The 25,633-nt window shown below is 54.0% G+C and overlaps 1 protein-coding gene across 1 annotated transcript in view; it reads left to right on the top strand.

Moving 5' to 3' along the window:
• ZCCHC24 (zinc finger CCHC-type containing 24) overlaps positions 1-25,633 on the top strand; it is a 63,867-nt gene that overhangs the window by 31,913 nt on the left and 6,321 nt on the right. The window contains exon 3 of the mRNA XM_055425348.2: positions 21,337-21,501. Coding sequence (XP_055281323.1) covers positions 21,337-21,501 — 165 coding nt within the window. The remainder of the gene's footprint in view (positions 1-21,336; positions 21,502-25,633) is intronic.

Here is a 25,633-nt window from a genome sequence, read left to right as displayed (position 1 = left end):
GAACATGGCCGGTTACAGTCCACAGGGTTGCAAAGAGTCAGACACGACTGAAGTGACTTAGCACGCACGCATGCATGCCAAGCACTCTGCATTCATGAGTTCAGGAAATCCTCTCAACTCCCCAGTGGATAGATATTACGATTCCCACTTGAGCAATGGGAAACTGAGTCTCAGGGAGCTTTAGAAACCTCCCAAAGCTCCTGCTGCCAGGAATGACAGAGCCAAGATTCAAACCCAGGTCTCAGAGCTGCACAGCCAGGGCTCTTTCACTTTGCGCTCAGCTGGCTGAGAAGATGTGAGGTCGTGGGATAGATGGTGGCCAGTGACTAGAAAGACATCCTCCAGGAGAGATGAGTGGTTGCAGTTTTTTCTTCCTTCAGGATAATTCTCCCAGTTTCCTATGCGTTTATGTTGATGGTTTTGAGAAACTCTGAGCTGCCTATGCTGCCCAGCCCTGGGCCTCCCCCCAGTCCACAGTAGCTTGTGGGGATGGGTCCAGAATGGAGGGTTCTGTGCAGTCACGTGCATGGCACAAAAAACCCGGAGCTCCAAGTGTGCACACTGCACGCATTCCCCTCTGCAGTATGCGGTTCATATGAGACCACAGAGTCTCTGCTGCTGCCGAGCCCCCAGGAGCTGCCAGGTCTATGGGAAGCGCTGTGAACTACCTCCCTGGGGCCCCAGGCAGGTGTGAGGAGCCTCTGCTGCCGTCTTGATCACACACTTCCCTGTCAGTGGACTTAAAATGGAGCTGGCAGCTCCCCAGGAGTGTACCCCAGAGAAACACCTGTGTGTCTCGCTCCTTTGGGCGCTGCGTGTACACCTGCATGTCTGCAGACATGTGCCCGTCCAGGCCCAGTTCAGGACCCAAGCTCAGCACCCTTTGGTGGGCAGAATAAGGAGGCTTTTCTCCACAGCTTCCACATGCCAGTCTTTCCCACGCTGTTCCTTCCACTCCCGTGATTCTGATCTTCAGGGATGCTGGGAGTGAGGCGGGGACGGGAGAGATGGTCTGGGACCCGTAAGGAACACGTGTGGGTGGGCTTCAGGGACCAGGACAGTGGGCTTCTGGGGAGCTTGCCTTGGGTCCCTGAACTGAGTGCTGCCCTGGTGCCACCCCTGGGGAGGACATGTGTCCTCCTGGAGACGTGGTTGGTGTCAGGTGCTTTTCTGGGGCTGAGAGACCCTCTCAGGGAGCATGGCCGGGTCCCAGGGCCAAGGAGGTACTGGAAGAGCTTCTGGAAGTGCCCCCTACTCCTCATTCTCCGCCTTAGCCTCAGGCTTTCCCCCAGCACTGGACTTGGATTGGGGAGGTCTGAGCCCTGTCCTGCCCCTTACGGGCTGTGCGACGCTGGAAGTCCCCTCCCTGCCCCAGAGACCCTGCTAATCCCTGGCTGTGCACACTGCGTGGCTGGACCAGGGAGGGCCCGGGGCATCTTTCCCTCTGAATCTACCTTCTTCCCCTTCCTCCTGAGTTTTCTCCCTTTTTAAGACTCAACACCTCTTCCATCAACCCTTCCTTCTGGGTTCTGAAGAATTGTTCTGGGGCCTAGCAGGCAACTCAGAACTGTAGACAAGCCTGGGACTGAGTGCTTGTGGTGCTCATGACCTGGCTGTTTCTAGCTTGACCCTTCTTGGAATGAGAGCCTTTTGCTCACCTGCAGGAGAGAGTGTGTGTGTGTGTGTGTGTGTGTGTGTGTGTGTGTGTGTGTACGCGCGCGCTTGTGTATGTGTATAATTGCAGCATCACATCAGGGTATCTGACTCCCTCTCCACATCAGCTTTGGGGCACACCCTCCCCACAAGGGCAGCTTGCACAGGCTCAGGTGACAGATTTATGGGCAACTCCTGACTCTTGAGGGCAGGCCCCTGGGCAGGAGCCCAGCAGATAATTATCATGAGGCTGTCCCAGCCGTCACTGCCACCAGCCGCCCTGTGATGGCCAGCCCTCCTTCCATCTGTCACTGTCAGCCATAAGGCACGGCCATCATCTCCCTCTGCCCTGCCCAGCCCCAGCCAGAGTTAGCTCTGTCACCAGTCAACAGAGGGGGCCTGGCCCAACCCCCACAGCCAGGCAGGATGGTTGAGGCTTGATCCCTGGTTTGCCCTTCCCCCAGGCTACCCCAGATCCTAACTGGACTTCCTGTCTGTCTCTGGAGTCCCTTCACCTTCCAGCATCGCCTCTCACCAGCCATGTGGCCGCAGCCCCCAAGGTGTCCTCTCATGTTTTGCCCACACCCCAATACAATTCATTCTCTAAACCCAGCCAGACTCCCTGAAATGCCAGACGGACCTTGCCACCCCTGATTTTAAATCTTTCCCTAGCTTCCCGTGACCCCCACCTAAAATCTGGCTCTGGAGCATTGTCCCGGGGCCCGGGGTGGGCTGGCCTCCAAGCCCTAAGCCCTCTGTGCTTCCTGCCGTCCCAGCCCTTTGCACATGCTGCCTGGTCCGCATGGATCCTTCTCTACTTTATCTTCACCTGGCTCTTCCTGTACTTTCCACAGCCTCCGCCCAGCCACCCTGTCATATACTCCCCAAACAGGACTCTGTGCCCCCAGAGCACAGCTCTTGGTGTGTACATTGATATTCAAGTGTGTTACTTTAATCCGTCCATTCAGCATGTTTTTATGGAGCACCTATTATGTGCCAAGCACTGCCCCAGGCACTGGGCCAGTCCATAGTGAACGGGGGGCTTCCCTGGCAGTTCAGTGATTAGGACTCTGTGCTTCCGGTGCATGGGGTGTGGGTTTGATCCCTGGTCCAGGAACTAAGATCCTGCATGCCATGTGGCATGGCCCAAAAGTTTTTTAAAAAGGGAAAAGGAAAAAAAAAGGTGGTAGAATTCTCACCTGCCATAATGAACAGGAAAGACAAGGAAAGGATACAGCTCACCCTGTGCAGAATGACCTACAGTAAAGCTCTAGGTGCATACGGATGTGCTGTGGGGTTAGGTCATGTTCGGACAGGCTTGTCTGGGACAGCCTCTCTGCAGCAGCGGCAGCCTAAATAGAGACAGATGAAGCAGGGAACGAATGGTGGGGCAATGTGGGAGAGGGGCCCTCCTGGCCGAGGGAACGGTAAGAGCAGAGGCCCTGAGATGAGGCGAGGACATGCTTGGCCTGTTTGAGGAAGAACAAGAGGGCCAGAGTGGCTCTGCCGACAGCTCCAGCTCAGAGGGAGAGCTGGTTGGGAGGACAGAGGCAGCAGCGCAGGGGGGAGCGTGTCCCAGTGCTTCTCCCGCCTCCTCCCCCAGCTGGGCAGCCCTCCCCTAGGGGACATAGATGGGTGCTTGTCTGGAGGGTCCCCCTCCCCTCTCCCTGCCCCTCGGAACACTTGTGGCGGGGACAGGAAGCGTCGGCCCTTGCCTCCCAGCTGCCCGGGTGGGACGCCACTGAGCCGGCCGGCCTGCCCGAGGAGGGACAGAGGCCCCATTGAGCCTGCTCTCTGGACCAGTGGGGACAATAGCCACACTGAGGACCAGGAACATCGCCGGCATGCTTGTGCAGGAAGTCACCAGCCCGTTGCTAACCCCCTCCCCACGCCTCCCCAGCCCTCCTGACTTGCTCCTCTGGCTACTTATTTCAGGATGACGGTCATGTCCAAAATGGTCACTTTGTCTTTCACCTCCTCCCCAGAGGCCCCCTGCTCTGTGCCAGAGCCACGCTGGGCCTGGGACCAGAGAGGAATCTACCCGGTCTCTGTCCGTGGGGAGAGGGCTGGGGAGGAGACCGGCGCGCAGACTAAGTGGAGCATCCTGAGTGCTGGGGGTCTGGGTGGCACAGTGTCTGCCAGGTAGGTTGATCAGGAAGGCTTCCTAGAAGAGGAGTCACAGTTCTGGAGTGTTTCTGCAGCCAGAGTCACAAGACAACACAGCCATAGGCATAGACAGAGGAAGACTAGCATCTGTTATAGGTCCAGAGGTGGGAAGAAGCAATGGCTTCTGCGTTATGGCAAGCCAAGGTTCGTGCCCTGCCAGACTCAACCCCTGTCTGCTTCTCAGCCATGTGCTGTCTTCTTGTGGAACATTTGCACTGGAAGGATTTTTAGGGATCACCTAGGCCTAGAATGCCAACACAAGTAATGTGTGCCTGTCACCCCCAGCCCACAGCCATGGCAAGGCAGAAGTCACCAAAGTTACACTATTTTTACCTGTCAAGCTAGGATGATGCTGCAGAATCTCAACACATGCCTGTTGGCAAGTAATTGGACACACAAGATGAGGCGTTTGCCTTTCCTGCCATGCTCTGCACTGACAGAGGGGAAGCTGAGACCCAGACAAGGAAGGGCCTTGTCCCGGGGCAGAGAGCATGTTGGTGGCAGCATGCTGGGGCTGGGATGGGGGTGGGGCGTGTTAAGAAACACCCACCTTAGAATATCAACTGGTTCAGCCACTGTGGAAAACAGTACAGAGGTCTCTCAAAAAACTAAAAATAGAGCTACCATATGACCCAGCAGTTCCACCCTTGGATATATATCTGAAAAAAACGAAAACACTAATTCCAAAAGATACATGCATCGCAATGTTCTAGCACATTATTTACAATTAGCAAGGTATGAAAACACCGTAAATGCCCATCAACAGATGAATAGATAAAGAAAATATGGAATATATATGTATACACCCCCCCCACACACATATATATATACACACCCACACAATGGAATACCAATCAACCATTTCATAAGAATGAAAATTTGCCCTTGGTAGTGACATGGATGGACTTAGTATTATACTAAGTGAACAAAGTTAAACAGAGACAGACAAGTACTGTATAATATCACTTGTACTATCTAAATATAAATGGAATCTAAAACAATACAACAAGCTAGTGAATATAACAAAAGAGCAGAGAAAAAGCTAGTACTAACCAGTGGTGGGGTTGGGGGGCAATATAGGGGCGGGGGGTGGAAGGTATAAGCTATTGGATGTAAGATAAACTCAAGGATGTATTGTACGACGCAGGGAATAAAGCCAATATTTTGTGATAACTGTAAATGGAAAATAACCTCTAAAACTGTATAAAAATTTAGAAAAGAAACACCTGCCTTGAGTTTAAGTTGCAAAACCCCAGAGGCTGGGACAGACCCCACAGTGGTTGTTTCCCTCTTTTCATCACCTCTGTCGTAGCATGCCATTCCTTCATAGCTCTCGTCACAGCTGTAATTATTTGGATGAGACACTTGTTTTTTTCCTTCCCACCTGGCTGTAAGGTCAGGGGTCTGGGGTTACATCTGTCTTCTTAACCACTCTGCTCTGGTGCCTGTGGACAGCAGGCACTCAGTGCACGCGTGTTGTTGAGGGCGTGAGCGAAGAGCTGGCGGCAGGTGGGGTAAATGTACGCGGTCTGCATCCCTTTCCCACTCCATGGCCGGCTGCTTGGCCCGCACTGGCCTGCAGAGGACAAGTGGGCCCCTGGGGGCAACAGTGGACCCAGGCACCAGGCTGGTCAGATCCATGCCAGTGCATGGTAAGCAGCCAGCCCAGGTGGTACCTGAACTTTCTGTGGGGAAACTGAGGCCTGCCCCCTGCCCCAACCCAGAGCTACAGTAATACAGGAGTGTTGCTCACTGAGCTGGAGCTGAGTGGGTGGAGTCTGCTGACTTCTGGCCTGGCTTCTGGGCACCCAACCTGGCCAGCGGCCCCCATGTCTATAGTTCAGGGGCTGACTTTTCCTGACAGCTGGGCCCCTTGGGAGCTGTGTGTGCTGATGCCAAAACAAACAGCGGTGATGGAGGTGGGGGTGGGAGATGGCTGCAGGGCCCCAGTTCCTTTGCTTTCCTGAACAGTCGGGGGCCGGAGCCCCCGAGCAGCCAGGCCCCCTGCTCCCTCCATTGTTCCTCGTGATGGTTTCCAGATGCCGAGGAGTCACAGGTTTGGGGCTGGGCCAGGAGAGCAGGCCAGCCCTCTCCCAGCACCCCGCCACCACCTCCACCACCAGTCCCACTTTTAAAGAGATGGCTCTTCTCCTCACCCGAGGCTGTTGTACTATTTTGCCTAGCAGCCTCACTGTCCTGCATCCAGACCAACTGCTGGGGGGAGGAACTCTGGGCTCCATTCCCAGCTCTGAGCCTAACTTCCTGTATGGCTTGGGCTAGTTACTTGCCTTCTCTGTGCCTCTGTATTGTGGGCTGTAGAATGGGCATGAGGGAACGGGGAGGTGTGGAAAAGACAGTATCTGATCCATGCTCCTACTCTAACAGACTGTTATCAGAATCATCTAAAACAGCGGTTCCCAAAGTGGGTCCCTGGACCCGCAGCGTCAGCATCACCTGGGAACTGGTAGAGATGCAGATTCTCAGGCCCAGCCCAGACCTATGGATTCCAAAGCTCTAAGGATGGGCAGTGGCCAGTGTGATGACAGCCCCCAGGTGGCTCTGACGAAGCTTGAGGTGAATAACAACCTGTGCTCCAGAAATAAGAGCTTAGGCGTCGGGAATCAGAAAGATGGCACACAGACTTCGCAGCTCTGTGGTTTTGGAAATGAGCCTTGGTTTCCTGGTGAGGAAAGTGGATGGATATTCCTACACTGTGCGTGGTGGGATTACTGTGCTGATTAAATGAGACAGATAACACACAGCCGGTTCGACCCAGCTCCCACATCTGAGCTCTTTTGGGACAGATGCTCCAAGAGGGCAGGTTCCACACCTCGCTCACACCACCATCAGCACTTTAAAGGAGCAGGTTCAGAACCCTTGTGAAGGGGTGTGTGCCTTCTTAGGAGTACAGTGTGCTCCGGTGCTGCCTGGACCCGGGCACAGAGGGCACGAGATGAGCTGCAGAAGGGGTTGAGACCAGAGTGGTGCCTGCAAGAGGAGTAGTCAAGGAAGGCTTCCAGGGGGAAGTGCAGCTTCCCATGGGATTTTACTGGGAGACAAGGTATGCCAGTTAGAGGGACTGGTGTGCAGAGATCATGTGAAAATGAGTACCACCAGCCAGCCTCCTCCTGTAGTGGGTACATATCCCTCCCCTCCCATCTCAGCGTCTCTACCCAGTTCCCAGGTAATGCTGTGGGTCCAGGGACCCACTTTGGGAACTGCTGTTTTAGATGATTCTGATAACAGTCTGTCAGAGTAGGAGCATGGATCAGATACAGGTCTTTTCCACACCTCCCCGTTCCCTCATGCCCATTCTACAGCTCAGGATACAGAGACACAGAGAAGGCAAGTAACTGTTGCTTTCTTATAAGGATCAGGCTTATTGTCATGTGGGGCCACCCCAGAAGGTCGGTGTTGGAGACCATAGCAGAGGTCTGTGTGCTACTGTGGGAGTCAGCCAGACCTGAGTTTGGATCCTCTGCTTCTTCCTGGCTGTGTGATCCCAGGCAAATCTCCCAACTTGTCTGTGCCTTGGATTTCTCATCTGTAAAGGTTATAGTGAGGTTGGAATGGCTGGTGGAGGTAACTGCACATGGCAGGAATTGTAAGGGTTTTAACAGCTGGGCCCAGGGAGGAGGATGGACCATCTGAGGCCAGACAGTGTGGCTCCATCATCCTGGCTGCTACAGAGCCCACTGCACTGAGCACCCTCACTCTTGGAGACAGTGGGGGAGGGACAGTTTTGCCAACTTTTCCTGCCCCTGGGTGAAAAAGCAATGTCAGCTGCAGCCTGGACTGTGGAGGTGGCAAATAACTTGCTTCCTCCCTGTGACCACCTAGAAAAGTCACATAAGGGCAGCTCTTCCTCTGCCAGGCCCCACAACGGGAAGATTTGTGCTGTGGTCTGCTGCCCTGCAGTGAGCATGAGAGATACACGTACGCCTGTATGCACACAAGCACACGTGCATTTACATGCACACGCAGCCTCCTCTCCATGGCCCGTTCTCTGAATGTAATACCAACCATCATCGTGGAACCACAGTAAAGGCTGGCAGATGTCTGGGCTGGCTTCCAGGAACCTCTTTAACCCCTACTCTGCCCAATGACAGTTGTCACAGATGACCCTGAAACCAGTCCGCAGCCATGTGGCCCTCATTCAGCCATGAGGGAATTGGATGACTGCCAGAAAGACTGGGGTTGAAGGCCTGCCACTTGCTTGCTTTGTGACCTTGGACAGGTGACTTAACCTCTCTGGGCCTCTGTTTCCTCATCTGGAAACAAGGTCACAACGAAGCCACCTACAGCCAAGTGCATGGCCCGTGCCGGCACTCAGTTCCTCCCCGTGGTTGTTGCCATCTCCTAAGCATCTCAAGCTCCAACACTCACCTGATGAAAGTTCTCAGAGGTAGACAGCTCTCTTCTCTTTCTACCCCTCGTGATCAGGTGAGGAGGCGGAGACCCACAGGGAGGAGCGATTGATGTCAGTACAGAGCCAAGGCTGGAAGTCGGGCCTGCAACTTCTCACCAGGCCGCCTGGGAGCCCCAGCCCTGGCTCCTGCCAGAGTGGCCCCGAACTGCTGATGTCAGCGTTTCATTGGCCAGGGCAGATCAGATTTCTTTTCTGGCGCTTGGCCACCCTCCACACCCTTCCCCCATTGCTATTTTGAGCTGAGTTCCCCTGTCCTCCTCTCCCAGGGCTGTGACCCTCACACCCAAAGCATCACTGTAGGCTGAGGCCATCACCTCTTACCCACATGCCTTCCTGCCCCAGCACTGGTGCAGAGCCTCCCTCCAGCCAGGTGGAGCTGGGCTGGTTACAGCCACATCTAGCCAGTTCGCATGTGGCCAGACCTCGCCAGGGATGGCCTCAGATGCAGACCAGGGCCAGACAGTCTGTAAAGATGGTGCTGGTATCCCGAGGTGGCCCTCCAGGGAGCTCAGCACAGCCCAGGAGGGGCGTCCTGGGAGGAGGCTTCTGCCTGCGGACCCCCACCCGGACCCACACACCTCACCCATCACCAGCACTGCCCACACCACTGTCCCTTCCAGCTGTTGATGTGGCCCAAGCCCCACCCAGGTGCTTCAAGAGCCCCTCGTGGTCCCGGCACACTCAGAGACTACTGGGAAACTAGATGGAAGAAACGGCAGTTTTCAAAAAGTTCTTTAAATTCAGGATGAAATCTCTGGCATGCCAGATCATCCCTGGCATGCCAGAGGCCGGGTCAGGGCGGGACATGACCCGCAGCCAAGCGAGTGGTGCAGACCACAAAGTCCCCTGGGAGTTTGGGGAGCCAGGGCTTCTCTGAGGGAGGCAGTAGAAGGGCTCTGTGCTAGGGCTCGAGCCTGGGACTTGAGTGGCGTGAACACCCCAAGGAGGGCAGTTAACCCTGTCTGGGAGGGGGGAGGCCAGACGGAATGGCCTTGGAGTTTGACCTTGAGTACAGGAGCATCCACCAGGTGGAGAAAGTCTGGGGGGCAGGGAATAGCAAGAGCAAAGGTGTGAGGGCAGTGGGGTGAATTATTTGCAGGAAATGATTTCATTGTTGGAATAGAAGTTTGGTAGGAGGCAGCAGCAGTGACAAAGGTGAGGTCAGCCGGTCCAGATGGGAAAGAGTCTCAAAGTCTTGAGTGTTTTGCCTCCATCCTGCAGGTCCTGGGGGCTCCCAAGCTTGACGTGGCCATTAAAGCACCTGAGGGTGACTCTGCCTGGCTGGAGCTGGGTTGTGGCCACCGCAGGGGAAGGGCACAGTCCGAAGAAAGGGTTTGCCGGGCAAACGGACCACCCAAACAGGGATGCACCAGGCTCTGGGAACCCGCTCAGGAGAACAAATGGTTTTCAGAGCAGCATCCAGCTCTCGGCCAACCACACAGTGGTTGCAGACCTTCTGTCCGTCGCATTCACCCACCAGCGGCGGTGGCTGCAGGACGAGCAATCGCTGTCTCTGCAGTCACAGGAGGGGAGGAAAACCCAGGCCTTTTGCAATCGCTCTGATTCGGATGTTTTCCACCCCTCTGGACTAGCCACCCTTCCCCTCCCACCCCTGAGCTCTGATCCGTGCGGTTTTGCTAATGGAGGAAAGCCAGAAGCAGGAAACAGATAGCTTAGGGAGTGGCTGTTCATGTGATTACAAAGTCTCTGGTTTCCAAAAAGTTTTGCCTGAGAGCAAGTCCAATTGCCTGGCCTTGGGGTGGGATTTGGAGAGAGGGGTTCCTGTGGCAGGGAGGGTAGCTCCTTGGGGTGCAGTGCCCAGAGGCGTAAAGCGGGGTAGTGCAGGGGCCTCTGCACCACTCTGGGTCCTGGAGGGGCTTCTTGGCCTCCGTCGGGGCGCCCATCCTGTATCTGTTTTCTCCTTCCCTTTCGGATCGTCTCCCGCTTTCTCTCTGCCCTCGCCTGTCACTCCTCACCCCCGCCCCCAGCCCGCCGCCAGTCTTCTCATTCTCCTGGTTCCCGGCCCACAGCCCCCTCCCCACCGCGGCTCCTGACCGCTCTGCCGCTGGCCTCTGCCTCGCAGCCGCCCCCTGGTCTCCTCTGCTCCATCTCAGCCCTCTCCCTGTCCCCTCACTCCCCCTCGGTGCTCCCTCCCCAGGGTTTTCCTGAGACCTTTTCCTGGCACTGTGAAAGCGTCATTGTTCCCTTGCACTTTGACAAACCCTAGTGTTGTGGAATCAGGATGGCATTTTTGCGGTGGCTTTGGGCTGGGAACGGGGTGGGAGGGGTGGCTAGGAGGCTGGGTCTTCGGGGCTCCTGCTGGGCTGCGGCAGGAACCCAGAAAAGGGGAGGGGGCCTGGGGGAGGCGACCAGGACGCCAGTGCTCAGACAAGGGGGCCCTTGAGGCTCCGGAGGAAACCCAGGGGGGCCTCTTGCAGTGTCCTTCCTCCCTCCCGGCAGCCTGCCGGCCGCAGGGCCCAGCCCACCTGTCCCTCTGATCTCCTGCTTCCTCTGGGGCCTCCACAGAGCCCGCAGCTGCCTCGACCAGGCTGCAGAGGCCCAGGAAGCCCTCCTGCCAGCCTCCCCAGGCTGTGTGTGTGGACACGTGAGCGTGGGGGACTTGGGAGGGTTGCTTAAGCAAGTCACAGAAAACAGGGGAAAGACAAGCATGGGTCCTGGCACTGCACAGGCTTAGGCTCAGGTCCTGGTCCCCCTGCTTCCTAATTCTCTGACTCTGGGCACTGCTGCCCCTGTCTGCAGCCTCAGTTTCCTCGTCTGTTCAGAGTGCTGGTTTTATAGGGCTGTTGCATCAATTAGAGATCATTTCACATGTCCTGCATTAGCCCTGTTGCCTGTCATCTGGGAGGACTGGGTAGAGAGAGGCCTCTGCCCGAGGACACGGGTCCAGGAGTGTTTCTGCAGGTGTGAGTCTGACCTGAGCCAGAGCCTGGAAGTGCGTGTCCGAGGGTACCTGTGACTGGTATAGGCCACGCTTGGTGAAAGGGTCACACAGGGTCGACTCCTTTGGAAGGCCCCAGACTGTGCAAGCATTCCTCATCTGTCCTGTTTATTTCCATATTCCTGGAATGTTCCACAGAGCCTGGTGCTGAGCAGGTACTCAGTAAATGTTAGTTGAATGAATGAATAATTGTGGTGGTAGCCAAGGGTTGGCACTCAGAGGTGGGGTCATGGTCCTAGGAGCAGGCTTGTTCTCTTGTTTTCTCACAGCCACTTCAGGAGCAGCTGTGCATGAGGCAGGCGGTGAAGCAGATCAGGTTCAATTCTCGGCTTCACGGCTGTGGGGCCCTGCACAGGTTGCTTGGCCTCTCTGGGCCCCCATTTGCTCTCTCATAAAATGGAAGAGCTGTGGAGTGACAAGTTGGCAAGTGGCTGGCACACGGTGGGTGCTCATGAAATCTTGGCATCCCAGCTCCTCTACGTCAGCCCCTTCACTTGGCAGATGAAGAAACTGAAGTTCCAAGTTGGGCCTGTGAGAGCCAGGGCTGAGCCCAGGCCTCTGATCGTAGCCCCTGCTTCCTCCCCATGCGTCCAGGCTTGGGGAGAGAGTGCCAAGGGCAGGGGTGCCCCCATGGGCCTAAGGAAGGGGGGCTTGAGAGAAGAGGTTCTGGGAAAGGGGTGCTCCTCCTCCAGGGAAGGCCCCCAGCCCTTAGAGAGGGTCCCCAGAACCCTCTTGGGCTTTCCAGGAAGAGTCAGCAAGGCTGAACCAAGAGTCTTGGGCCCTTCCGCCTCTGTGCCTTCATCTATGGGAAGGGCATCTCAAACCCAGGGCTCTTTCCCTCTCTACTCTAGGCCAGCACTACCTCAACCGCCTGGCCGCAGAGAGCATACAGACAGGGGACAGGGAGCCAGCAAGGACCGCATCTGATCCTTATTTTTTCCCCTGCTCCTCCCGACTCGGCCATTTCCTCTCAGCTGGATGCACTGTGGGGCCAGTCTAGTGCTCCCTGGCTGAGAGGGCCAGCGTGCGTGGGGCTGCCAGGTTGTCCTATGGGCCTCAAGAAGGAAAGCCTGCCCAGTGGATGGCAGCACACCAGGCCTCCCTGTCCCTCACTGTCTCTCAGAGTTTGCTCAAACTCATGTCCATTGAGTTGACGATGCCATCCAAACATCTCATCCTGTCTTCCCCTTCTCCTCCTGCCCTCAATCTTTCCCAGCATCAGGGTCTTTTAGAATGAGTTGGCTCTTCGCATCAGGTGGCCAGAGTATTGGAGCTTCAACTTCAGCGTCGGTCCTTCCAGTGAATGTTCAGGATTGACTTCCTTTAGGATTGACTGGTTTGATCTCCAGGCTGACCAAGGGACTCGCAAGAGTCTTCTCTAGCACCACAGTTGGAAAGCATCAATTCTTATTCTAGAGATGGGAAAAGTGAGGCCCAGAGAGGAGAAGGGATGCCCCCAGGGGCCACCCAGCATGCCAGGGCCCATGACAGTAGCAACCCTTTCCTGTTTCTTACTGTCCTGGCTGTGTGAGTTCCATCCTGGCACAGTGCAGGGCAGTTGAGAGAGTGGGCTTGAGTCAGCGGTCTGGGTTCAAGTCCAGACTCCACCACATGCTGGCAGTATAGCTTTGGGTGAGTTACTTAACCTCTTTGTGCCTGTGTTCTCATTCAAAACCTGGGACTAAGCATACTTGACTCACAGGTGATTGTACAAAGAGTGCCTGGCTCCTAAGAGACACTTAGTGAGTATAGCTGTTAGTCTGTCCCAAAGCTCACCAGGGCACAGGATGCTCTGTTGGGCAGGCAGAGGTGGTGTGACCAGGGCTGGTCTGAGACCTTGCAGCTGGGGCCGTAGCCACAACCGTGATGCTGAGACCAGAGACTGTACCTCCTAGGACAGAAGCCAGCATGGAGTCATCATGTGCAGGGCGTAGCCTCAGGGCCTCATCACTCCAGGTCTCTGCCTCCTCCTGAGCCAGGTCCCTGAGATGCTCTCCTTCGAGCTACCGAAGGTGGTGATGTCATCTCCCTGCAAAAAACTCAATCTAAAAGAGGCTAAGAGGAAAACAAGCTTCACGCTGAAGTCTGACTCACTCCTGGTGGGACTTCAGGAAGCAGGGGCAGGGAAATTGATGGGCAGAGTGACCAGCCAGACTCTTATGTTACGTGACAGGTGTGGATGGTTCTAGCTGTTCTCAGAATTGAGGGAGCAAATGGGATAGAGGGAGTGGGAAGCCCACACCATGGCTAAGGGCAGGGCAGCTCTGCGAACACACGTGTTCCAACAGACCCAGCAGCCAGAGGTTGACCATTGCCCCACACCCAGGCCCAAGAGGACAAGTATGGACAGAGCTGCCATCTCTGGTTCACCACTTTGGGAAAGTGCAGGGCGCCCCCTTGTGGGCATGAGGGGCCTGCAAGTCAGAGCCATCGTTTTCTCTATCAAAGTAATACCTACCTACTCGTTTGAGACAATTAATTAGAGCAGAGCATCCTGTCTCATAGAGGCAGCCTCTGAACGTTTCTGACTGATTTCCCTCCTGCACTCTTCTTGCACACATTTTTTCTTTTTACAGTTTTACTCTGGGAGCAGACTATATTTGATTGCTTATCCTGCTTTCTCATAAAATGTTTTCCCAAACCCTTTTTAAGAAATCCTCATAAATGTTTTAATGGTTTTGTTGTCATTTGTCCAATGGGTGTAACATCATTTAGGGAACCAGGGCATTAGCTTTTTCTAACTTGTCATTGTCATAAACAATGATGTGGCGGTCATCTTTGAACTTCCCTGTGGTCTGCATCTCTGATCTTTTATTTTCTTAGAATGATCACCCAGATATAGATTTGCTGGGGGGAAGGAATGGACATCTTTTCAAGTTTGAAAACTTACCGCCAAGTTGCACTACGGAAATGCAGTAGGAAATGTTCCTGTTCAGCCTCCACCCCCAGCAGTGTCTGAGACTGTTCCCTTTCTACACCTGGCTGGTTGGCCTTCACCAGCAAGAAGAGTTTGGAGGACTACAGAGCTGAAGTGTCCTCAGAGTTACCTGGTCCCACTGTCTGACCAGGGCAGATGTCCCCTTGGCAGTGTCCCTGATAGTTGTTCACCCAGTCCTGCTTGCATACCCCTACTGACAGGGAGCTCACTACCTATTGGTCAGCCACATAGGAAATCTCATGAGCTGTTGGAAAGAAAACACTGAGCCATCCCCAAGAAGTGTCCAGGCAGTGTCAGCATCATCTGCATCTCTCCCCAAGCTACTGGCATGCCTGGATGACTCCCCACCCCCCACCCTCTGCCCAGCTTTGCCCTGGCTGCTCCCTGGCACAAGTTCTCCTTCCCACCTCCATGCGAACCACCATCTCTCACTTCCCAGGCTGCCCTCCATGCTGATTCTAGCCTGGTCTGGAGGTCAGAGGATCTGATCTCTAGTCTCAGCTCAGTCCCTGATTTGCTGTGTGTCCTTGAGCAAGTCTCTTGGCTTCTTTGGTCCTAAGGGGGCCCTGTCTGTGCTAAGAGGGCTGGCTCCTGAGCCCCACTAAGCTTTGCCTGGGCTCCTGGCACATGTGATCTCCCAGAGGGGAATGTGGCAGGGGCCCAGGTCAGGAGAGCCCAGTCAGTCTTGGCCTCCTTCCCAGCCGGGGTGGGTGGCGGCCCCTGCGAGGCTGTCAGCAGTCACTGTTCACACTGACGTTTATGAGCAGAGGCCGTGCCTTTCTGGGAGGATAGGCGGGGGGAAGTGTTGGGGGTAGAGAAGCCTTTGTCCTATCCAAAATTCCTATTCCCTTTGGCCCTGCCCTCGTCTGTAAGCTCAGCCACAATGGGACTGAGCCCTTCCAGGAAGCGGCTGCTGTCTGCCCAGAGCTGCTGACCTGCCTTCCCCTCCGTCCCCTGCCTCCCTGCCCCTGCCCTACAGGTCATCTCTCCCCCTTTGACCCACAGGAGGGCAAAGCCACTGGGCTAGGCTGAGCTGGAGGCCTGGGGGATTTCTCCTCCTGAGTGCAGGCCTCTGCTTCATGGTGAGGACGCACTTGGGAATGACAGACAGAAGGGTGAGTTAACTGTAGGCTTATGGAAAAGCCTGCTGAGCCTGACCTCCTGCGCTTGTACTCTGGAAACTCTTTGGCAAGTCATTCCACATGCCTCAGTTTCACCATCTGTTAAGAGGGTCGGTGATATTTCCTACCCCATGGGAAGAGTTAAATGGGAGCCTAACAGGCCGTGGAGCCGTGAACACAAAGCCTAGCCCACAGGTGGTGCTTCGTAAAAACCCATTCTCTTCCCTCTTCCCTTTGTCCTCTCCACAGCATCCACAGAGCTTTCACCGTCTTTCTGTACTTTTCTTGGCTCTCTCTCTGAGGATTCCAGCAGGTGAAGACACCTAATGCTGTTCATCTTTTGCTTGCCCCCTCCCTGCTCAACCGCAACTCTGGGATGGTGAGCCCAGCCTCTCCCTAGGCTTTCGTCTCATCTTTAGGGCATCCCTCTTACAGTTTACGCTCAGTGGTCTCAGTCCCAGTCGCCACATCACCTAAAACATACCTGCTCCCTCTCCCTGTACAAGGTCCAGAAGCGAATGCTCCTGAAATCACTAATGGTTACTGAGCACTTGCAACGTCCATCAGCCGAGCTAAGACCTTCATCAGTATGAATGCATCAAATTCCCCCAAGAGCCCTGGGAAGGCTGGCCCGTTATCATCATCCCAGATTTCTGGCTGTGGAAACCAAGGCATAGAGAAGTTGTATGATTTGCTGAAGGTCCCCCAGACAGTCACAGGTAGAGACAGAATATGCCGTTGCTAGCATCTGGTCCTGGAATCTGAGATCTGAGCCACGTCCTGTATGGTGGGGAGTCAGAGCTGGCCCTTCTGGTACCTGGCCTGGTGAGAGTTGTGTGGGAATGGTGTGCTGGTCCGGCAGAAGCCCCTGTCCCTGGGGCCTGCCTGGCCACTCCCAGTCCCTGATGGAAGGCTCTGGAATGGCTGGTTTCCTAATTACAGTGTGGCAATACTTCCCGACTCACCCCTTGCTCTTCTCTCATCTTCCTGCTTCTTCCTTTGGTGCACACGCAGTATCTTCTTTATTTGTGTAGCTTTCCTTCTTGTTCATCTCTGAAGCAGAGACTTTGCAGGGACTGCATTGTCAGTCCTGCCCCGATCCTCACCCTCTGCGCTGCTGAGTGTCCCAGGATACCTCAACTCCCGCCTCTGACACCCTGACCCCTGCCCTTGGCCCCAGCTGTTTGAGGTCAGGTGCCAGGTCCCATCAATCTCTGAACCAAGAGGCCTGCAGAACCAGATCCCAGGATGGGTCTGGCTGGTGATGGCCCCCACATTTCTCACTTCAACCAAGGAGTCTGGAATCCTACCATTGGTGCGGTACCCCATGCCTGTCTCCGTTCCCCTGTGAAATGTAGGTGCCTTTCAAGGGCTTCCCTTGTGACTCAGATGGTAAAGAATCCACCTGCAATGTGGGAGACCTGGGTTCAATCCCTGGGTTGGGAAGATCCCCTGGAGGACGGAACGGCTACCCACTACAGTAATCTTGCTTGGAGAATTCCATGAACAGAGCAGGCTACAGTCCATGGGTTTGCAAAAAATTGGACACAACTGAGTGACTTTCACTTTCACTTCTGGGCTTCCCTGATATCTCAGTTGGTGAAGAATCCGCCTGCAATGCAGGAGACCCCGGTTCGATTCCTAGGTTGGGAAGATCCACTGGCGAAGGCAACAGATACCCACTCCAGTTACCTGGCCTGGAGAATTCCATGGACTGTATAGTCCATGAGGTCGCAAAGAGTCAGACACAACTGAACAACTTTCACTCTAAGAACAAGGACCATGAGACTGAGTTCACCTAGTCTCTTATTTTAGGATTACTGGAGAAGGGAGGCTGCGGGAGTTGTGGGCACCAGGAACCAGGTAGAAAAGGTGCCCCAGAAGCGGTTGGAGGGCTCACTGCACTGTCCCTATCTTGAGACCAGCACAACTCAAAGCGTCTTCAGAGTCATAAGGTGGCCTCTCTGCCGCACACTGACTGGACCCTGGGCCTTGACCACACGTGGAGTGCTCCTTCTGGCATAACTGGTCTCTCCCTTGAATCTGATCAGTGCTGAGAGTCAGCCCTGCCTCGGAGCTCAGGCAGAGTCTTCTCCCCAGGATATGGCTGCCAGGAAGGCCAGTAAGAATCCAAAAGACATAGGCAGTGGGCCCAGAAGACCCGGGCAGTGTTGCTGTCGCCTTCTAAGTTTAGATTTACACATTCAGCATGAGTGTCCCTTTTTAGGATTTTGTCTGTAATTCTAGTAGGCTGTCACCAAATGGTGGTAATGGTGCCTGGACAAAAAAGATATGATTCCTGGAGGAAGAAGTTATTGCTTTATATACCGCTATTGTTCTACATCAGTAAATAGTACTAACAAATACGCCTGTGTTATTTGCCAGACATTGTTCTAAGTGTTCTGCCTTACTTAATCCTGGGAACAGGCTTTTGTGTTAGTTCCTATCACTAATCTTGTGAAGTAACTTGCCCAGGATCAGAACCAGGGTTTGGATCCAGAGTCTGTGTTCTTGACCTTTATGCACTACTTTCAGTTCAGTTCAGTTCAGTTCAGTCGCTCAGTCGTGTCCGACTCTCCGCGACCCCATGAATCACAGCACGCCAGGCCTCCCTATCCATCACCAGCTCCCGGAGTTCACTCAAACTCATGTCCATCGAGTCGGTGATGCCATCCAGCCATCTCATTCTCTGTCGTCCCTTTCTCCTCCCGCCCCCAATCCCTCCCAGCATCAGAGTCTTTTCCAGTGAGTCAACTCTTTGCCTGAGGTGGCCAAAGTATTGGAGTTTCAGCTTTAGCATCAGTCCTTCCAATGAACACCCAGGACTGATCTCCTCTAGAATGGACTGGTTGGATTTCCTTGCAGTCCAAGGGACTCTCAAGAGTCTTCTCCAACACCACAGTTCAAAAGCATCAATTCTTCAGTGATCAGCTTTCTTCACAGTCCAGCTCTCACATCCACACATGACCACTGGAAAAACCATAGCCTTGACTAGACGGATCTTTGTTGGCAAAGTAATGTCTCTGCTTTTTAATATGCTATCTAGGTTTGTCATAACTTTCCTTCCAAGGAGTAAGCGTCTTTTAATTTCATGGGTGCAATCAGCATCCGCAGTGATTTTGGAGCCCAAAAATAAAGTCTGACACTGTTTCCACTGTTTCCCCATCTATTTCCCATGAAGTGATGGGACCAGATGCCATGATCTTTGTTTTCTGAATGTTGAGCTTTAAGCCAACTTTTTCACTCTCCTCTTTCACTTTCATCAAGAGGCTTTTTAGTTCCTCTTCACTTTCTGCCATAAGGGTGGTGTCATCTGCATATCTGAGGTTATTGATATTTCTCCCGGAAATCTTGATTCCAGCTTGTGCTTCTTCTAGCCCAGCGTTCCTGATGATGTACTCTGCATATAAGTTAAATAAGCAGGGTGACAATATATAGCCTTGACGTACTCCTTTTCCTAATTGGAACCAGTCTGTTGTTCCATGTCCAGTTCTGACTGTTGCTTCCTGACCTGCATATAGGTTTCTCAAGAGGCAGGTCAGGTGGTCTGGTATTCCCATCTCTTTCAGAATGTTCCACAGTTTACTGTGATCCACACAGTCAAAGGCTTTGGCATAGTCAATAAAGCAGAAATAGAGGTTTTTTCTGAACTCTCTTGCTTTTACCATGATCCAGCGGATGTTGGCAATTTGATCTCTGATTCCTCTGCCTTTTCAACACACAAATACCCAGGGAAACTTTACTATGGAAGCAGACTGTCTCATAGCACAGTACTTCTTTTTAAAAATATTTCTTGCTTTTATTTATCTGGCAGCGTCCGGTCTTAGCCGCAGCATGCAGGACCCTCGTTGTGTTGTGTGGATCCTCTGGCTGCCATTCACGAGCTCTCTATCTGTGCTGGCTCCAGAGTGTGTGCACCCAGCCACTGCAACATGCAGGCCGAGCTGCCCTATGGCACCTGGGGTCCCAGTTCCCCAGCCAGGGATCGAACCTGCGTTTCCTGTGTGGAACCTGTGTCTCTTGCTTGGCAGGCAGATTCTTTACAACTGAGCCACGTGAGAAGCCAGAATGGGATATTGAAAAATGAAAGTGAAGTTGCTCAGTCGGGTCCGACTCTTTGCGATCCCATGGACTGTAGTCTACCAGGCTTCTCTGTCCATGGGATTTTCCAGGCAAGAGGCCTGGAGTGGGGTGCCATTGCCTTCTCCAGGGGATCTGCCTGACCCAGGGATCAAACCCAGGTCTCCTGCATGGCAGGCAGATGCTTTACCCTCTGAGCCATAAGCAGTTATTATTTGGCACCAAAAAGGAATGAAGTCCTCATACACGCTGTAATGTGGATGAACATCATGCTGAGTGAGAGAAGCCAGACACAAGAGGGCAAATTATTTTGGAACCTACTTACCTGAGTTGTCAAGGACGGGGAACCCATAGAGAGAGAGTTAAGTTAGTGCTTTCCTGGGCCTAGGTGGGATGAGGAAGTGGGGCTTGGATGTTGAAAGACTGCTAATGAATGCAGAGTTTCTGTGGGGGAGCAGCAAATGATGTTCTAAAATTAGACTGTAGTGATGGTTGTATAACTCTGCGAATATACCAAAACCCAGTGAACTGCACACATTAAATGGGTGAAATATTAGCTATGTAAATAGTAGTTCAGTAAAAATGTTTTTTTAAAAAAAATAACACCATGTAGGAGAGAGCTAGTTTCTTTAATATATAAAGTACAGTTGCAAATCAACAAGAAACATACCAAACCCCAGCAGAAAAAAAGAATCAGAAAGGAAACACAAATGATTCTTAAATGCAGCAATTCTCTCTTGTTTGTAATACATCTCATACAAGTCAAAGCTACTCTGAGAAGTCTACCTCCTAGATGAGTCGTGATGAAAACTATTGGTGAGGAGTTGGAATATTAAGTGGATACACCTGCAGCTGGGGGTGGGGAGAGGAAGCTAATGGTAACTGTCATCTTTAAAAATGAAAAGTGCACATACCCATATACCCAGCAACTTCACTTTTAGGAATGTATGGGGCAAATGCACTCTCATATGTGCAAAATTCTATATACACGCACGGAAGTGTTAGTTGCTCAGTTGTGGCCAACTCTTTGTGACACCATGATCTGTCCATGGGATTGAATTCTCCAGGCAGGGATACTGGAGTGGGTGGCCCTTCCTTTTTCTGGGGGATTTTCCCAACCCAGGGATTGAACCTGGGTCTCCTGCATCGCAGGCAGATTCTTTACCATATACACGCACACATTTATATACGCGAAGTTACTCTTTGCAGCACTGCTTGAAACAGAAGAGCAGAAACCACCTCGACAGTTGCAGTGATGAGGAAGCACTGCGAAACTTGCCCAGAGGTGAACACTGTGCTGCTTGTAACAACACAGTGCAGTAGCTCTGTTTGCCCTGAGTGACCTGGGGGAAATAGTTTATATACGTATGTCCAGGATAATTGTTAAGTGAGAAAGGGAAGATGCAGAACCAAGTGTGTAATCTGTCTCCGTATGAATGAGGGAAAATAAAGGATGTGCATACATATGTTTATGCTGTATGCATTTGAAAATGGAGAGCCCATCTTGGGGTGGTCTAAAAGAAATTAGCATAGCTGCCGAGTAAGGGAGCAGGTGGCTGGGAGCCCGGCTGAGGGGAGACACACTTTCACTGCTTTCAAGGTTGTGTTCTGCCTACGTTGCCCCTTCAGTAGCCATTTAATCCACACCACTCTGGGCCATGTGTCAGCAGATCCTGTGACTGCCAGCTGCCCCTTCATGACAGCAGTGTTAAAGGAGTGATTCCTCGCCACCAGCAAATACTTGCTTCCTTCACTCTAAAAACCCACCACCAGCTCTGTTCTTCATTCCCATGCGAGTCTCCCAGCCTTGGGGTTCCCATGTGTGCTCTGGGGTGACTAGTGTCCCCTGGACCTGGGACAGAAGGTGTCCCTCTGTCCGCACCTGGGGACGCAGGGCATGAAAGCTGAAAGGAGAGACAGTGGGGACCCAGTGGGGCATTATTTTGGCCTGGTGGACCCCAATCCCTTGTGTTTGCTTCCTGTCCTCTAGGCACGCCCCAAAGGTGAGGGTCTGACCCCGTACCAGGGCAAAAAGCGCTGCTTCGGCGAGTACAAGTGTCCCAAGTGCAAGAGAAAATGGATGAGCGGAAACTCCTGGGCCAACATGGGGCAGGAGTGCATCAAGTGCCACATTAACGTGTACCCGCACAAGCAGGTGAGGGCCGGGGCAGGGGAGGCGGGGGCAGGGGAGCAGCGGGGGAGCAGGGGCATGTTCGGAGGGGGAGGAGGAACAGGGGAGCAGGTGGGGTGTATTCCAGGGTCTTTATCTAGAACAGACAGAGGAGGGTTACCTTCTCCCTTACAGAGCCTCAGTTTGCTCCTTCACACGATGGGGATGAGACCACATCTATCCAAGTGAGCCCTTTCCTCTCCTTGTCTCATCGGAAATTGTTGGGGGGGGAGGTGGTTGGAGAGAGAGGGCCTGTTTTCCCAGGCAGGGAAGGAGGATAAAGGGGCAACTGTACCAAGACCCTGAGACCACAGCCCCAGTGAATTTTGAAAGTAATGAACTGGGGGTGTGACTGTGACACAAAGAGGGATGGGGGGCAGTGGAATGCTGTAGAAAAGTGCACTTTATTGCTTCATTTGCCAGTTGGCGCCTATACACAAGGCAGCTGCTGGGTGCCTGGGACTCTGAAACAGGGCTGGTGGCCAAGGGCCTGCCTGCCCTGCTGGGAGGGGGTTGAGGTGGGTCATCCCAGGGAGGTCCCACTCACTGCAGGCTGCAGAGAGGAGGCGGCATTTACTCTGGGATCTGAAGGAGGGAAGGAAGCTACACCTGTCACGAGAGGATGGATGGCCTTCCCGGGAAGAGGGTAGAGTAGGTGAAATGCCCTGAGGCTGTTGAGCTTGGGGTACTCAGGGCTCAGAGCTCAGTGAAGGAGCAGGAGGGTAGAGTGGGAGGAATAGGAGAGCTAAATGGGACAGTCCCCAGAGGAATTTGGGGGGGTGCTCACAGGGTAACTCCGAGAAACAGCTTCATTTACAGGTGATGACTCTGGTTTTGTGTAGAGATTGGTCTAGAAGGGCTGGGAGACGTGGGGAGACCAGTAGGAAAGCCAGGCAAGCCACAGGAAGTCTGTGGGTCTGCACCTGGGCCTGGCACAGAGCGTCATGGGACTGGATGTGGCTGGTGAGGTAGGGCCAGGAATCCAGGGAACAGTCACACTCTGGCTTGAGCTCCTGAGTGGATGGAGGTGGTCATGACTGCGGTGGGCAGTCTGGGCTGGGGGCAGTTTGGGGTGGGACATAGGTGTTCTAGATAAAGGCAAGAGACCTTGGTTACATGTTACATTGAGATGTTCCTGAAAATCCAGGTCAAGATGTCAAGAAGGCAGTTGGGTTTGTTTCTCTGAAGTTCATGTAAGAATTCAAGGTGGTTTACCCATAATCAGGTACCATTGGCCTCAAGGTATTTAGGGAGAGATGAGATTTCCTGCAGAATGTGGACAAAGTAGAGAAGGGATTCCCCGACCACGTGTTGTAGAGTCCCAGCATTCAGAGGTCAGATGAGGGAGAAGCATCCGGTGAGGAAGACTGCAAAGCAAGGAGTCCCCGAGGTGGGAGGGAGTGCCATTCCAGGGCTCAGGTGCTGGCTGCTGCTGAGCTGTCAGCTGTCATGACCACGGAGAAGGGCCCTTGAGGTTTGGTAACACGGAGATGGTCCCGAAGGTTTTGGTGTGGGATCACTTTTACCTGGAGGATTTTTTGAGCTGCGACCCAGGTCTGAGAACCATTGAAGCCACCACCCTGCAGGTCAGGCATAAGCGGAGTGAAGGTATTGATTCACAAGGGGATCTGTTGGCCAGGGTGGTGGCCCTGGTGGCAAAGGCTCCCTGGGCCAGGCTGCAGAGGAAATACCTTCACTGTCCACTTTTCCAAAGGGCATTGATTGTGGAGAGAAGCAGAGAATGGGGGCATAGCTGGAGTAGAGACAGGCCATTGAGACGGATGTTATAAGGTGAGAGGGCCTGGAGCATGTTACAGGTAAATGAGGATGGCCCAGAAGAAAGTAAAAGGCTGGCGATACTGGGTCAAGAGGCCTGCCTTATGGTCGGCCCAGGAGGGAGGGAGGTGGGGGATGACTGGGGAGGGACATGGAGCTCAGAAGGGGGACTTCACTTCCAAGGCTTCTGTCTTCTCAGTGAAATGGGATGTGAAGTTTTCAGCTAAAAGCCAGGGTGAGGAGAGATATGGTGGGCTTGCTGAAGGATGAGGAAGGAAGCGGGTCTACCCGGGAAACATAACCAGGCTGGCCAGCAGCATCCAAGCCCAGGGGAGCTTCGAGACTGTAACTGTCACCAAAGCCGTCAGCTCACTTCTGCACCTTGCCCAGCAGTGTTCGCTGCACGCAGGTGCGAGCCAGAGTCAGTGCGCAGGCTCAGGGCCGAAATGTGCCAGGAGAGTTTCAGAGGGAAGAAGGCCGAGTTTGGGGCATATGTGGAAAAGTGTGATGTTGGAAATGCATGGTCCGGGGGTATCAGCTAGTTGGTCAGGAAAGGAAGCCAGAGGAGCCCTGATGGAGAGGTGGGGCCAGGACTGGATTCAGGGGAGGAGCTGAGAGCTGCCATGAGAGCGGGTTTCTGAAGACCAAGTCCAGGGTGTGGCCAAGGGGTGGTGGGAGAGAAGGTTAGGGTTGGTGAGGGAGTCTGGGTACTGAGGAGCTGGGGGTAGGGCGAGTCTTCCCTGAGGATGGCAGGAGCAGGGGCTGGAGGAGGGCACAGGGCAAGGGAAGCCGGAGGGTGGGGGAGGCTCCCCTGAGGCAGTAGTGTCAGGCTGAGCTCTGAAGGGGCCGTGGAGGGTCGGCAGACCAAGGGGACTGGACTGGCATTGGAGTGGCAGAGAGCAGGGTGCTCTTCTGGTGAGAGAAGAGCACGTGCAAAGTGGAGAGGACAGGAGAGCCTGGAGGAGCCGAGGAGGGAAGCAGAGTTTGGAGGGAGTGTGGAGGGAGGGGCTGGCTCAGAAACCGTGACCCAGCATTTGGTATTTGTCCTACCAGGAGGTCTGGGAGTTGTCCAGGAGCGCTCTCGTGGCTGAACTATTCTGTGATTTTATGACTCTTGTGCAGGCCTCCGTTGTCGCTGCGTGCAGGCTCTGTCCCCCAGGGTTTCCGTGGTTCCCAGCACCCACCCTGCGGCTCCCAGGCAAATCGATAGGAAGCTGGCCACACAGCCCAGTGGATGAGGGGCTCCTCAGTGCAGGGGCCTGGTCCACGGCCTAATGACACTGGGGGAGACACTGAGGCCCTGGGGCGCCAACACAGGCTTGGTGATCCAGTAGTGGGGCGTAGGACCCGTGGCATGCACGTGTTTTGGAGCACATCAAGAATGGGGCTGAAGGCGAGCAGGGTAAAGAATCCTCAGCATCCAGGCTCCTGAGGTCTTCCTGGCAATTCCTGAGCAGGTCTGGGTCCCCAGTCCAAAAGCACCTCCAGTAATGTCTGACCATCAGTACACGCCCCCAGGGCCCTGGGGCATGGCCAGTGCTGTCAGAGGGATTCCTTCTTTTCCCTCACTGGACACACTCTGTTGAGGACTGCTTGACTGGTCTGTGTAGGTTCTAAAGGAAGACGAAGGTCAGGGCGCTGCCAGGCCTTCCAGGAGCTTCCTCTCCAACCCAAGGGATGGGATTCCATCAGACAGGGTTACCTACTGGCGTTCAGAGAATTCCTGGCCTGAGTCACAGGTGTGGCCACGCTCTGGGTGCCATTTGCTGAGCCCCTGTACGCCCTTCATGTGTGTTCTGCCCGCAGACCAGGTGTCCTGTTCAGCCTGCTTCACTGGGAGTGAACGTGCAATCTTGAGAAGTCATGTGGCCTTTCCAAGGCCCCCACATAGACGTGGGGCCTTGGAATTGAACTTGCACCTGTCTTTGGAGCCTGGTCCCGAGGCCATGCAGACCTCTGTTTGTGTCCCAGCACTGCTCTCCTTGAACTGGGTGGGCTGAAGCACGCCACTGGGCTCCCAGCACAGGCGGGAGGAGGCCAGGCTGCAGGTGAGCCTCAGCGACTGGAGACTCGGGAAGATCCTGACAGCAGTGTGCAGTGGCCAGGCACTCCTCTGCGTGTGTAATACCTTTATCCTCTCAGCCATCCCAGGAGGTCAGCTCTATTGTCTCCCCATCTTACAGAGGAGGAAACGGAGGCACAGGGCGTGACTTACCCAAGCTCAGTAGAGAAGCTGAGACTCATGAAGGGTGGGGCTGGAAGAGAACACCTGCAGGGGACAGATGGAGGGGAGGGGTGGGGGGCAGCAAGCGCAGGTCAGGCTGACTGGCTGGGGCGGGGG

The sequence above is a fragment of the Moschus berezovskii genome, chromosome 12 (genome assembly GCF_049115385.1).
Source record: "Moschus berezovskii isolate FMDL1 chromosome 12, NW_MosBer_1.0, whole genome shotgun sequence".
Classification (NCBI taxonomy): Eukaryota; Metazoa; Chordata; class Mammalia; order Artiodactyla; family Moschidae; genus Moschus; species Moschus berezovskii.
This window is presented reverse-complemented; position numbering and strand designations above follow the sequence as displayed.